This window comes from Urocitellus parryii, chromosome 15 (assembly GCF_045843805.1).
Source record: "Urocitellus parryii isolate mUroPar1 chromosome 15, mUroPar1.hap1, whole genome shotgun sequence".
Classification (NCBI taxonomy): Eukaryota; Metazoa; Chordata; class Mammalia; order Rodentia; family Sciuridae; genus Urocitellus; species Urocitellus parryii.
The window spans coordinates 43,334,775-43,349,973 of NC_135545.1; the positions used below are offsets into that span (position 1 = coordinate 43,334,775).

The 15,199-nt window shown below is 42.1% G+C and overlaps 1 protein-coding gene across 1 annotated transcript in view; it reads left to right on the forward strand.

The window, feature by feature from the left end:
- The window catches only part of Zfp90 (ZFP90 zinc finger protein), a 43,517-nt gene that overhangs the window by 16,208 nt on the left and 12,110 nt on the right, over positions 1-15,199 (forward strand). The window contains exon 5 of the mRNA XM_077793029.1: positions 55-121. Within this exon, the coding sequence (XP_077649155.1) occupies positions 55-65 (11 nt within the window). The 3' untranslated portion in view covers positions 66-121. The remainder of the gene's footprint in view (positions 1-54; positions 122-15,199) is intronic.

The following is a 15,199-nucleotide window of genomic DNA, read 5'->3' on the forward strand; positions in this document are numbered from 1 at the left end:
AATAAATTGCCTTCTGAGTTGAATGGGAGTCAGTTTGTCTTTTTCAATTTTCAGAACTTGGCTAAGATAAAGGATGCCACATCAAGAAGAAGGGATTAACTGCTAAACTCTTCACAGCCAGGTAAGTTAATAGTAGCTATCATTTATTTATGTTTAGTATGTGAAAGACATTGTGCTTAGTGCTTCACTTCCATCATTTCATTTCATCCTCACAACTCCTGGTTAGAGATGCTGTGGCAGCCCTTGTCTTTGCCCAGTGTTTTCTTTTCTTGTAACAATCCCTCCTCAGTGACCACAGGAACACAAGTCAGCGTGTCCCCATAACTCAGTGATATTTCTAGGGTCAGGCATGTGACCTAAATCAGGGATAAATATGCATGAGGGTATTTAGTCCTGATTTTTAGGGGCAAATCAATCAGAATCCTTTGCTAGAATTTTTTCAAAGTTAAACTTTCAAGGCAACTTTTTTTTTTTTTTTTTTTTTTTTTTTTTTTTTAGTGGTGGTGGGGGGTGTGCTGGGGATTGAACCCAGGGGTGCTTTACTACTGAACTACATTCCCTCCCCTTTTTATTTTTTGAGACAGGGTTTTGCTAAGTTGCTGAGGGCCCTACTGAATTGCTGAAGCTGGCCTCAAACTTGGAATCCTCTTGCCTCAGCCTCCTGAGGCAGGCATGTGTCACTATGCCTGGCTCAAGGAAACTGTTTTTGAATATCTAGGCTGTAAAGGTGAAGGCCTAGAGCTTCCTAGAGTCTGATTTTTGTTATTAGTGATGGGAGGTCTCCTGTAGTAGCAGAAGATGAAGCTGACATCCAAGTATTCTTGTTTCTATTCCCTGAGGTCCCTTGGCCCTAGTTCAATTCCTGAAGCTCTCTGGAATTCCATCAGCTCCCCACTATCAGTCCAACAGTTCTTCATTTTTTCCTAATTTTTTGTGTTTCTGTTGCTTGCATTAAGTAAACTGAATACATGTATTATAGTCTTGTTAAATAAATAACTTACCTACAGTTGTACTGCCCAAGACAGATTCAGGCTATAAATCCAGGATTTTCTGACTCCACCAGTATAGCTCTTATCCCCAAACTCTGATGTCTCCAGAGCCATGTTACATTCAGGAAGTACATGTAATTCATTTGGGGATGAATGGATGAAGGGATATGATGACAGGTTAGGTTGGAGGCTGAGCAAAGACAAAGTGGCAAAGGACTCTGGAATATTTTTCTTGACTATTCAATAAATTAAATGTCCTAACTACATTCTTAATATATCAGTTATTTACATTTGCCTATATGATAGATAAAATCTTTTTTATGCTTTTAAAAAGTTTATCATAAATGTCTTTCATGTTGATGCAGTGTCTTGATCTTTTTAAGTCCTTTATTTGGGTTGATTTTGGTATTGGTTTTTAAAATAATGACATGGAACATTTTTATGTTTTAAAGCACCCTATTTTTTTTCTTACAATATCCAGAATGAGATCAAATAAAATATATAGAATGGTATTACAGAGTCAGCATGCACAGAGTAGTATGTCAGTTGTTATGAGATTCAGACAAGAATAAGCTGCATGCAACAGTATTCAGTGCAGGATGAATAGTCTCAAATTGCAAGAGAGCCAGGAGAAAACCAATCTCCACTCCTGTGTGTTTGTGGAAGGGCCCAAGGCAAGCACTATATCTGCCAGAGTATCTAACACACCTTACAAAAGGTAAAAAAAAAAAAAAAGATACTTTTGAATTTATCAGATAGTGATGCTCAGTTCTTTACAGTGACAATGGGCTTTTAGAAAATTAGTTAATTACTCATCTGTAAAAATGCAAATGTCACTTCAGGAAAGTTTTTGCTAACTACATCCTACATCAACTAAATTAATCTCCCTTCATTAAATTTTCATAGCTTACTGTAAATGTCCTTTATGTTACCACAATTTATGTTTGTAATTACTTGGTATTTTTTTTTCTCATAATAGATTGTGAGTCCCAATAGGGAGGCTCTTTTTGTTCTGCTTATCACAATGCCGGTCATATAGTTGGTACTTAATATAGTCTTGTAAAGTGAGCACTTGAGTAGGGAAAGACAAAGCAGATTTGCTCATAAATAAAAAGATGCCCAACCTTGAAATCAGAAGGTTGAAAGGTAAAAATGTGACACTATTTCATAGCAGTTAGGCTGGCAAAAATTTAGGAATCTAGCAGGGGAAAATTGAGAACTCTTATTAATCTTTGTTGAGAGGGAAGGTAATCTGGTATAATCATTTTGGGGAGTAATTTGGGAATATCTAGTAAGATTGAAGCTAGGCATACTTCATGATCCAAGAATTCCACTTGTAGGTACATACCTATGCTAGAAATTCTCCTGTTAGCACAAAAGAAACATTCATAAGGGTATTCAAAGCAGCAATGTTTGAAACAGTAAAAATGTGGGCACCTACATTTGGAACCATATCAATAGATTCATGTGTGGTATATCCTTATTATTCAAGACAGTATTTAAATGAAGGAACCAAAACATCTGGCAAAAAGTAAAAAATCTAGTTCTGCCTATTCCACTCTTGTAACCATGCAGCCAAATGGAGAAAAACAAAACCATGATGTTAGTCCCACTTAAATTTCTTGTCTGCCAATCTCCAGCATTTGTTTCCCTAGTCTAATCATCATCCCCCCCTCAGGTGCCATTTTGCAGGGGAGGGGGTGGGGTGGGAATTGAACCCAGGGTTTTGTGTATGCAAGGTAACACTCAACCAACTGAGCTTTTTCCCCAGCCCTCATGTGCCATTTTATACCTTCTCTCTACTCAAACCTCTAACACTTAGCCCCACTCCTCCCTCAGCTGATGACCCTGTTTCCTAGTTAACTGAGGAAAAAAAGCAATCAAAAGAGAACTCCTTGATTTTCTGAGTTTGGCAAGAACTGATCAAAAATAAATAAATAAAAAATAAAAAATGAGTAAAAGGAAGAAGTGAAGGAAAAGTGGAGGGGATGGGGACTGAGATGGAATAAATCAAATTCCATACATGTATGATTTTGTCCAAATAAACACACCTACCATGTATAATATAATGCTCTAAAAAAATGTGAAAAAAGAGAACTTGTGTGTGCATCTTGTCCTTGTGCTCTTCCTTCCTTATCCTCTAGTGGACTTCATTCTTTTATTGAGACCAACTCTTCTTCTAGTGTATTAGACCCATCCTTAAATGACAACATAATTCCTACAATTGCTCTTTTTCTTGCATCTTAAAAGTTTCTTTTCTACTAAGTGTTGTCCATCAGCATAATAATGTGTATTTTTTTCCTCAGATATACATGGTATACTCTCCATCTCCTTCCACTTACCTACTACTCCATTTCTTCCTTCACTTAATAGCAGTTTTCCTCAATAGAGATGTGGAATGCTCATTGTTTCCAATTTTTCTAATCTTTCTTGCATCCACTACCATCAGTTCTTTGTTTCTCCTCTTGTTAAAGGTCACAGTGACCCCCACGTGGCAAAATGTGGTAGTATTTTTTTGGTCTGCTTGACTTTTCAACATCATTTGCCTCATTTTTGACATATGTTTTCACTTGGTTTCCAGGTGATACTTACCTAGATTTCCTTATAATTTATTGGCAATTACCTCTCACAAGTTATCTTTCCTTGCTCTAGATGTGGGAATTCCTTTAGGGCTTAGTCTTTGGATCTGTTTTCTTTTTCTACAGTCACCACCTTGGGACTCTGAGCCTGTCTCATAGCATAAAAATCTACTTTATGACAACTTCGAATTTTATGTCTCCATCCTATGATTCTATATTCACAATAACCAACTGCTTACTTTGTATTTCCACTTAAATGTCTTAACATGCCTCAAATTTGATATGTCTAAAGATAAACTCGATCTCCCCCTCTCCCCTATAAGTATGTTCTTCACTCAGTCTTTCCAAATGAGAAAAGGCAACTCCCATCTCTCGAGTTCCTCAGGCCCTAAACCAGGTAACCACTGTTGATTGATTTTTGTTCACACCCCACAGCCAAGCAATAGTAACGCCTGACTGCTAATTTTCTGGATTTTAAAAAATGGCCATTTCTCTTTCTCTACTGATACCACCATAGTCCAAGTAATCATCAACATCTCTGGCCCAGATTTTTGCAATAGCCCTCAAATTTGTTTGTGATTTCATCCCTACCTCTTTGTGTTCACAGTTTAGCAGCCAGAACTATATTGTAAAAAGATCTGCTCAGAGACCTCTAATAGCTCCCCATTTCACTCAATAAATCTAAATGAAAGCCTCACTCAACACTACCTGCTGCCTGATGTCATCTGTCTCTGTCTTCTCATCACTCCCTTCTTGGTAGCACTGCCCCAGGCCCACTGGCTCCCTAAAGTAACCTACACAGGCCCAGCCAACTTCTACTTCAGAACTTTCACATTGGCTCTTTCTCCTCCCCTTTAGATCTTTGCTTAAGTATTTTTTTTTTTAGAGACAGAGAGAGAGAATTTTTTAATATTTATTTTTTAGTTTTCGGTGGACACAACATCTTTTATTTTTATGTGGTGTTGAGGATCGAACCCAGCGCCCCGTGCATGCCAGGTGAGCGCACTACAGCTTGAGCCACATCCCCAGCCCTTTGCTCAAGTATTTTATCAGCAAAGAGCCCTTCCTTGACTACCAAAGTCCAAATGTTTTCGCTGATATGCAGATGCTAATTCACAATAAGGGGAGGGGAAAAAATAGAGGTACTTTGGATTAGGCAGAGGGGAGTAAAATGAGGCTAGGGGGTATACGGGAAGGATAGGAGAATGAATTGGACATTATTACCCTATGTACATATATGATTACACAACTGGTGTGATTCTAAATCAGTACAACCAGAAGAATAAGTAATAGTCCACTTATATGTGATGTGTCAAAATGCATTCTACTGTCATGTCCTTCCCCCACCCCTCTCTCTTTTTGCTGCCATGAAGGGAGCAGCTTTCCTCTGTTGAGTTTTTCAAACACCATGTGCTGCCTCATCCTGGGCCCACTGCAATGGAGTCAGCCTTCTATGGACTGAAACCTCTGAAACTGTGAGACCCATATAAACTTCTCCTTCAAGTTATTCTTGTTGCATGTTTTGATCACAGCAATGAAAAAGTTAACTAAAACATGGGCTTTATTAGCAACTCCAAGCTAAGAGAAAAATTCTCACCAAGCTAAGAGAAAAATTCTCACCAAAGTCCTATAACAATTATTTATTTTGAACCTGGACATTAAAATTCAGCTAATTGCAGTTTTTTCCTTTTATTTGTTCTAATTGTGTCCATGTATGACCAAAGCAATTTTTAAAAATTAAAGAAGGGTGGGGATGTTGCTCAGTAGTTAAGTGCACCTGGGTTCAATCCCTAGTTAAAAAAAAAAATCAAAAGATGGTTCTGGGTGGGACTCTCTGGAAACTTCCCAGGGACCTCCATTAAAACTGGAGGGTAGGAGAGGCACACCTCTCTGATAAGACTCACTCTCTTCCTTTCTTCCTTGACAGTGTCCCCTTTTCCTATCCCTTCTAATAAACTCATGCCTGGTACTATGTGTGACTAGCTTAAAATGCTTCAGGTTTGATTGCAAGAACTCGTGGTCACAGAATCCCCAGTCTCTTTGGCTCCAGGGGTGGAACTTGTTCTGTAACAGTTCCCCTGTATTCTAAAGGGTCCCATAAGGACTGGGAACACTATCCCACAGGACTTGATGAAATATGTTAAGATTCTCACAACCTCTTGATTCAGGGCCCCTTTATATATGGAACCATATAACAAGGGTTTGATCCAGAGGAGAGGGCCTCCTGCTCCTGAAATGAGGATCCGTCCCCTCTCTCTTGGGGCTGAGAAACTAGAGCACCCAGAATGACTGTAGATATTGGGAGTATCTCCATCCCCAGAAAAACCTCGGGCCCGTTTCAGGAATGCCATCTGGAGTTCTGAGAGCTTTACTTGTATCCCCTGCAGTGTATATGGGGGACAGGTTGCAAGAGAATAAACAGACTGGTGCCCAAAAGCATGTGGAGATTTCAGAAGGGAGGGGGTTACTGCTGGCAGCAGATGTGGAGATCCTCTGAGGGACCACATTTGAATTGTACCTGAGAAGAACGGATAGATCCATTCCATCAGCTTTCTTTGCTGTCAGAGATCACAAGATAGAATTTCAGTGATTTCTGGATTGGCCATATAATTGACGGTCGGAACCAAGATCCTATAATTCTCACACCTGTGCTGGACTCCTAACCAGGGGGAACAAACCAGAGGGAAATCTCAAACTGTTCCTGAAACGCCAAAACATGGTAGTCACCCTGTGCCTGGAACTCCCCAAAAGGAGGAAGGAGGGCAAGCAGGCAGCAGCAATAGGGTTGGGTCCCAGTGGCTGCTTAGTCAAAATAGGGGATAACTCACCTGGAGAGGGATTGGAGGCAAGAATTTTTTGGCGACAAAGGCCATCTTGCTGTGAATGAACACATGAGGCAGGAGTGGCAAGCCAAGGGCCTCAGGCAGAACAGCACTATCATAGCCAAATAGAGGTACAAGGTTCTGCCCTGCCTTTCCTCTTAGATTTCCCTTGCCCAGCACACTGTCTGGGGGAGTGCAGGGTGGAGAGTGGACACAGGCCAGCATGTAGGGATCTAAGACTAAAGAGACAATAGCGTTTTAAAATGGCTGGACTGAGGGTTTTGTATGTTTCCTCGGTGCTGGGAATTAAATCCAGGGACACTCTTTCACTGAGCTACATCCCTAGCCCCCTAGCCCTTTTTCTTTTTCATTTTGACACAAGGTCTCACTAAGTCTGGCCTTGAACTTGCCATCCTCTAGCCTCATTACAGACGTGATTACAGAAGTGAGCCATCGCTCGGGTTTCGGACTGTTTTAATAACCGGAAGCAAGCACGAAATTGTTTTTGCACAGGTTAAGTGATCTAAACTGGGATTTTAACAGCGTAGCATGAGAAGTCCATTTAACGATGACACACAGGTTAGAAAGGTTTTCGACACCTATTTAAGATTAACTACAGGAAGACCCGCTGTACCCTTTAAAGAGGTGTCCAAAGGAAGCTTTCACGAGCTGAGAAGTCCTCTTCCACCAGGTGCGCCGCGGACGCGTCCCAGGGGAGCAGCCCACACCTGGCTCGCATTGAGCGGAAAGCGTTGGCCGGGGCGCACTTCCGCTTCCGGGTCTCACGCAGTCCGGGTCGCGCTCAGCGGTGGTCTGCAGGCGTGTGGGAGGCCGTCCAGCTCGCGGTGGAGAGCCAGCTCTAGTGTAGCCCGGTGACCTTCCACCTGTTCTGTCTTGAGCCAGGTCACCCTTCTGTGGCTGCTACAAGCCACCTGTGTCCCATCTCCGGGACGCGCTAGGTCGGGCCCCTATCCAGCTCCCCCACGCTCCTTGCGCGATGCCTTAATATGGCCGAATAAATTGAGCCCCGTGGAGTTCTCTGGGTAAACGGATGAACTCTAGGTCCCCGTGGCTTTGCCTGTGGAAATCTTGAGTTTCTATTGTTCGGAAACAGCCTCATAAAGAACAGACACCCCCAGGCTTGGTGGTGCACCACGGTAATACCATCTTAAATGTAAAGCTGAGGCAGAAGGATCACAGCAAGTTCGAAGCCAGCCTTAGTAAGTTAACGAGATCCTGTGGAAGGGCGGAGGGAGAAAGAAAGAAAAAGAAGAAAATCAAAGGCAAATAAAATCTTAAAACACATAAGCCGGTGTGGTTCTGCACATCTGTAATCCCAATGGCTAGGGAGGCTGAGGCAGGAGGATCATGAGTTCAAAGCCAGCCTCAGCAAAGGTGCTAAGCAACTCAGTGTGACCCTGTCTCTAAATAAAATACAAAATAGGGCTGGGATGTGGCTCAGTGGTGAGTGCCCCTGAGTTTAATCCCCAGTACAATATATATATAAATGAATATAAAAGATCAATTAACTTTTTAAAGAAATAACAGCTCACCTAGGGAGGTTGAGACAGGACAATCGCAGATTTGAGGCCAGCCTCAGCAACTTAATGAAGACCTATCTCAAAAAATAAAATGAAGTGAAAGGACCAGGTATATAGCTCAGGTTAAAGTGCCGGTGGGGGTGGGGGGCCTGGGGTTGTGGCTCAGTGGTACAGCGCTTGCCTAGCATGTGTGAGGCACTGGGTTCAATTCTCAGCACCACATATAAGTAAATAAAGGTCCATCAACAACTAATAAAATATATTTTTAAAAAGTGCCCCTGGATTCAATCCCCATATCAAAACAAACATAAAAACAGCTAACTTCCCTGCAGCAATCATGGAAGACATGTGAATGAAGATGAAATAATTGTACTTGAAAGTATCTGCAAATCTTGAATTTCATGCATTGCAAAAATCAGGGTTGGGAACACAATGAGTCCTTTTAATATAACTGAAAACAGGAATTTCACCATGAGTAGAACCTAATGAAAGGAAACTCCACAAGGCTTTATTTCTTATAGGCAAATGATCCCAGATGAATGGTCAAAGACACAAGAAAAAACAAAACTGAAATAGTAAAATATGGATAAATGTAAATGTTAACTGTACAAAGCAACAATGTTATTTATAAGTCTCTCAACATATTTAGAGTTAAAATCCAAGACAATGATACTTTCACTTCTGGATGTGACAGAGTAGCTTTACTAAGCACTCTTTTTAGAACTACCTCCAAGAAGAGCTGGATAAACTACAAAATACATGTATGAGTGCACTGGAGGTTGCCAGAGTAGTTAGGAATTAAGAAGCCAAAATGTCAGAGGGAAAGGGAAACTCACTAAGGTCTGCCTGACATTCTGAGTACTTACTGTTCTAGAGCAGGTAAGTTGATGGTTCTGGCCATTAGTTGAAAGAGTTGACAAGAGGTCAACAGATAAAAAGCAAAGGCAAGAAGAGCTTTCAGTACCCCTAATGCCTGGGGAAACAAAAATTAAAGTTCTGAACACATTCCCCTGCTCAGCCTGGGAACATTTCTGATAAACATGCTGGTCTATCAACAAGGACACTGTGACTTCAACCTAGGAACCAGAAGACAAACTTAAAGGGAAACCTGAGTGAGGTCAGCAAGAATAACAATCTCCAGATGTTCTCTGCAGCACAAAAGCAATGACAACACTGGCAAAAACTGTCAGAATCAGCTTTTTCAGAACTCTAGAAATTAAAAGTCTTGTAGCAGTCTAGGGAGCGTTTATTCAAGTAAAATAGCTGCTTTGCAGTAAAAACAGTAATTTTGTGACCATTTAACATGCCCTATTACCATTTCCATCTCCCCAGATCCTTGGTGCCCTTGAAAACCAACAGCCTGACAAATACTAGAATGGGGAGAACAAGGTTGGAATGTCTTCAAAACACTATTCCCAGAAAATTGTCATTATTTGAACTGCATGGTGGTTTCTGGCAAGGCTTCACTCACAAAACCTGCCTTTCTTTGACCTGACTTGGAGCTTGCTTGTGCAAATATCCTCCCCCAACCCCAGGGTGTCTGTTGAAAATTATCATGTCAGTGGCTTAATGTTGTGGCTACCTGAGACAGTAGGAAACAGTCATTACAAACAAAGGCTAACCAAAAAGTTTAACAAGAAAAGCTGGGAATGAGATGGCCATAGGGAACTTTGCAAAGCTCCACCATATTCCTGGGCATCAAGAAGGCTATATATGGGCTGGGGTTATGGCTCAGTGATAGAGCATTTGCCTAGCATGTATGAGGTACTGGGTTCAATTCTCAGCACCACATGAAAATAAATAAAATAAAGTCCATCAACAACTAAAAAAATATATTTTTTTTTAAAAAAAGAAGGCTATACTTGTGCATATGTAGGGCTGTGTGGCATCCCTAAGCCTGTGTAAATGCTCAGGGAAGACTCAGAAAGGCCCCAGCTCTCACTTCTGACTGAGCTTGGAGATCTAGGCAAGCAGGAGTGAAGCTAAAGCGAGTTGTAAATTGTCTGGTTGAGTGTTTAAGGTGTGCCCACAACATACAGAAGAGTCCCTTGCCCTTTGGCAAAAAAAATATAAGACACAGTGGTTCTAGGCATTTAAGGAACTCTCTGTCTAATCATTGTCTGACCACCAGAGTAGCTAACTGAGCAGAGATTTTATTGGCCATATGACAAAGAGAACAAACTTTGCAGAATAAGTTCAGAAGAGTCACAAAATAATCAGCAGCAAGAATGAGAGTGAGCAACAACAAACAACCTTAGGAAGGGGAGGGGAGCCTGGGGACCTGATTCTGGCGGGGCGACCTCACTGACTCAAGGACCCAGCAACTCAACAGGACAACAATGATGAGCCTGCCAAGAAGATCGTGCAGTCCTGGGGCCTTTGCGTGGGACAAGATAGTCTAATAAGCCACAGCCCCTTCCTCCTCAGGCCATGGCACTGGGGTTTTTGTTTTATTTTGTCTTGGGGAGGTGATTCCTAGCACCATACCCCATAGTTGAGGTCCTCAGGGGTCAGTAGGGAACCAGGTATAGGCCTTTGTGTCACAAGTTTTACCATCAAAAGTTGGAGACCCAGGAGTACAGAAAAAGAGGGATAGGAAATAAAATGCCAGAGGAGTGGGAAAAAAGATGGAGGATAGGGAACCAAGAGAAGAATGGGAAGGGATGGTGATAGGAGGAGAAGGCACGGAGGTTATGAGTAGAAGTCTGAAAAACTGCCCCAGGGAATCCCTCCTGGGAACTCAAAGGGTAGTACGTTTAGGGGGGTCCTGTACAAATTACAGGAACCATTTCCTCCATGCTTACCCCTTCATACCCCCAGCCAGGCCAAATCAGCTATTAAGAGGGTCATTTTTGGTCCTTTCCCACTCTCTATTCATTTTTTAATTTCACCCACAAACCCCTTTGAGAAGATCAAGTGACCAACCCCAACATTGCCCAAGCCATCTGAACACTACCTACCATCTTTTTTCTCTGATTTGTTAAGGAGAGATGTTGGGTGGAAAATTCCATCCTCATATCAGGCATTCACCTCACTCATTAAAACAGAATCCTTGGGTTGGGGCTATAGCTCAGTGGGAGAGCCCTCACCTACCAAATCCTACCCCTGAGTTAGATCCCTAGCAGTGTGCTAAAAAAATAAAATAATTTAAAAATAAAAAATTCTTTCTGTCATTTCTCAGACACAACTCAATGTTATGGTTAGAGAAATATAAATTTATTTTTTAAATATCCCTGAATTCGTCAGACATTTGGTCGTTGTCTAGCACTGTGGTTCCCAAATTAAAGCATGCATCGGAATCACTTGGAGAATTGGTTAAAATGCAGATCACTAGGCCCCATCCTGCTGTCTTCTGATTCATCAGATCTGGAATGGGTCCTGAGCTTTTGTAGTTTTAAAAAGTTCCCACATGGGGCTGGGGATGTGGCTCAAGTGGTAGCGTGCTCGCCTAGCATGCTTGAGGCCCTGGGTTTGATTCTCAGCACCACATAAAAATAAAATAAAGATATTGTGTCCAACTAAAACATAAATATATATAAAAAAAAGTTCCCACATGATACTGATCCTGCTGGTTGTCAAAAATCCAACTACTTAGCTGGGCGCTGTGGCGAGCACTCATAATCACAGCTATTCAGAAGGCTGAGGCAGGAGGATTGCAAGTTCCAGGCCAGTCTGAGCAACTTATTTGCTCAAACTCTCAACCAAATTTTCTATCTATATCCTTTCTTCAAACATGTCTAGACAATATTTCATAGAGAATATAGATGAAAGTACTATCAAGGATAATATAGAAATGATAAAACCTTGTGTTGTTTTTTTAAATTTTTTTTGTGCATGTATTTTATTTGACAAATGCTATAGTCTGTATTTTAAATGTCCCTCAAAGGCCCATATATTAAAGCCTCATTCTTAGCCCGTGGCAGAACATTTAGGATGTAGAACCCACTGGAAGGAAGTCAGATCACTGTAGTATGCCTTTGAAGGGAGCACTGGGACCCTGGTCCCTTTCTCTTTGCTTCCTAGTTTCAATGAAGTGAACAGGCCTCCTTTGCCATACTCCTTCCATAATACACTATGCTAGCCCAGGACTCAGCAACCATGCTGAAACAATGAGCCAAAATAACTTCTCTTCCCTCTAAGTTGACTATCTCAAGTATTTTGTCACAGTAACAGAAAGTTAATACAACTAGGTAAGCTGAAAAGAAATAAAAATATGTGTTGGGGTGATATGGAGAGGAAGGTAGGATGGAGCCCCACTGGTGCTGGTACTGAGTGCCCAGAGCTGGGGATAAGTGCAGTCACCTTAGCACAGCACAAGTGTGCTCACAATTGTCTCTAGACAGGGCCTCCTGGGCAGGTGCTTCTCCCTGGCGATTCTCCCAGGTAAGGAAGGATTGAGTCTCTGACACTGGTCTAGAGGGCCTGAGTATGAGGCCTTCCAAAGAAACCAGATGCAGCTGCAGAGGACCAAGGGATGAAAGGGAAGGAATGGACTGGCCAGAGAACAGTAGCTGGAACCTAGCAGGGTGAAGGGAACTGAGCACCTGTGCTGCCACAACCTGGGAAGCCCCACCACCACCACACAAACCTAGAGGCTTGGAGCAGCAGAGTTGGTTGTAGGTGGCAGTTAAATGGCATTTCCTTAAAAGTCAGATACAATTATGAGATTTATTTTCTTAGGTGTAGGAATTTTACTACATGTCTATAAAGTTATTCCTTTTCAAGTTTCTCAAGAGAATAGCAGCCCTCATTTTTCTTCAAAGTATATATATTCAGCCAAGCCTTAAATCAGGACTTACTGTTAGGTGCAGGACAGGCTGAGTAAACTGTCTGCAGGGCATGCCAAACAAAGTTAGCTGCAGGATGACCTGGCCACTCATACCCTTTGTCTGGTTCTTTATCAACTATTTGCTTGAAGCCCAAATGCCCAAGCCCCTGCTCAAGGCTGAACACTCAACCCCCTGCTCAAGGCCGAACAGGTAACCCCCCTTGTGCCAACAAGGCAGCTTGCAGACCCAGAGACCTCATTAGATTTGGGCTATAAAAACTCCCTCCTGCCGGGCCCCTCTCTCTCTTGCTATCTCTCTTGCCCCCCCCCCTCCTCTTTCTCTCTTTTCTCCTCTGTTGCACTGCTGTAATAAAGATCTCTTGGTTGCTCTGAGTGTTGTGGTCATTTTTCTTTCACTTACCACTGTGTTATACATCTGCTAAGGGTTCGCAATGAAAATGCAGTGCAGTGAAAATTCACTAAGCTCTGTCTCCTCCCCTCCCCCAGAAGTGTTCATTTTTTGTGTTTGCTTTTTATTTTTGACTGATCTTAAGCCAATCCGTTCTTCTTGTAAAATATCTAATTTTCAGGAACATAGTTTTGTAGATACACTAGGTCTGCTCTTTGCAGGTTATCTTTCCCCCTTTCTTTTGTTTTTCAATTGAACATCATGTCCTGTCATCTTTCCCTCTCACTGCACCCTCAGGCCCTCACACACTGGGTCGCATGCCTGGGTTCAGGGTCCAGCACCTCCTAGGTGCTCAGTAAACATTTACAAACAAAATAAATGAACAATTTCAAGGTTCCTCAATGTTTTCCAAGTCCTTGCTCTCAATACTCCTTGCTCTCTAAGTGACCTGTTGTAAGGATTGAGTTAATATCTATAAAGTACTCGGCACGGTGCGCGGCTTATAGTAGGTACTTTTTAAAATATGTGTATCTAAAGTGAGCAGGGCATGATCGCGAGGTGCCCTGGCCTACTGGGAGCTCTTCTGGACACAGTCGGTCAAGAGCTTCGGTTGCAGAGCCAGATCCACCTGCCGGCTGCGGCGCCGCGTGCGTGTCCCGTGGCCACGAGGGGGCGGTGGCGCGCCGCAGAGAGCGCCCGCAACTCCGGAGCTCCGGATCCTCCCGCTTAGGCGAGCTTATTGGGTTTCCTCTCTTTTCTTCTTTCTTTTCTCCCTTCCCGCCTTTAATTCTGGAATTCTGGAATGTCACCTCCTTCCTTTTCACCTGCTCTCAGCGGCCTCCATGCATGGATCTTGCACCAGAGAGGAAGAGATTTGGGGCACTTGGCATTAGCGAGGATGGGGGTCAGAGGCAGAAATAAAGAGGCCCCCCACACGAAATATATATGAACAAAAAGTTAAAACTAATAAATAAGCAAGGAGCCTTTCAAATCCGTGGCGCCCCCAATATGGAGCCGTCCAGCAGCGCCACAGGCAAAGCATTCGTTCTTTCTCACAACTTTTTATTTTGAAAAAAATTTGACGTTTTAAACTTGTACAATCAACAGGCACCGTTGTACTTTTTCATCTGGATTCACCTGTTGCCAATGTGTTTTACCAGAATATTTACACACTCGTTTTATTTGCATTACTTTGGCTAAACCATTTGAGCGTTACACCCTGACACTTCTCTTATGCAGTCATAATGCTATTATGGCACCTAAGAAACTCAACATTGATATAACGCTACTATCTCACAGTGACATATCCACATTTCCCCAGTTGTCCCAATTACATCCTGTATAGTTGTGGTTTTGTTTTATTTGTGATCCAGCATCTGATCAATAATCACATCACATTTTTATAGCATTTTTGAAGGCAAGTTGTCTAGTAGAGGATTCCATAATCTGAATTTGTTTTGTCTTATTTCTTGGTACCAGGGATTGAACCCAGGGACACTTTACCACTGAGCTACATGCTCAGCCCTTTTTCTTTTTTCTTTTGATAAGGTCTCGCTAAGTTGTCCAGGCTGGCATTGAATTTGCGAATCTCCTGCTTCAGCTTCCCGAGTAGCTGGGATTACAGGCATGTACCACCTGACTACTCTCTTATTCTTCATGATTATATTCAGGAAGACACTTTTGAGAAAAATATTATAGGACATGTTGTCTGTTTCTCAGTTCATAATATCAGGAGGCCTATTGTATAGGTTTGTACCATATTTGTGACACTATATTTGATCACAGGGTTATCTGTGACAGTTTCCTCCCTCCTGTCTCCCCCTATTCATGAAAAAAAAAATTTAATTTCACATCCCAAGAAGCAGCCACTTCTGTTCAGGATGTGGGAAAATTAGTCCAGTTTTTCCAACAAATTCATGATCACATTGGCCTCCCTGATGCCTTTCAAAAAAAAAAAAAAAAAAACTGGGCATATTCTTACCACAGGTTATTGATCAGATGCTGGATCACAAATAAAAATGACATTCTTATCATTCTTGAACTTGCCTCCTGGAATATTCTTTCCCTTAAAATGCATGGAAAGTTTCTCTC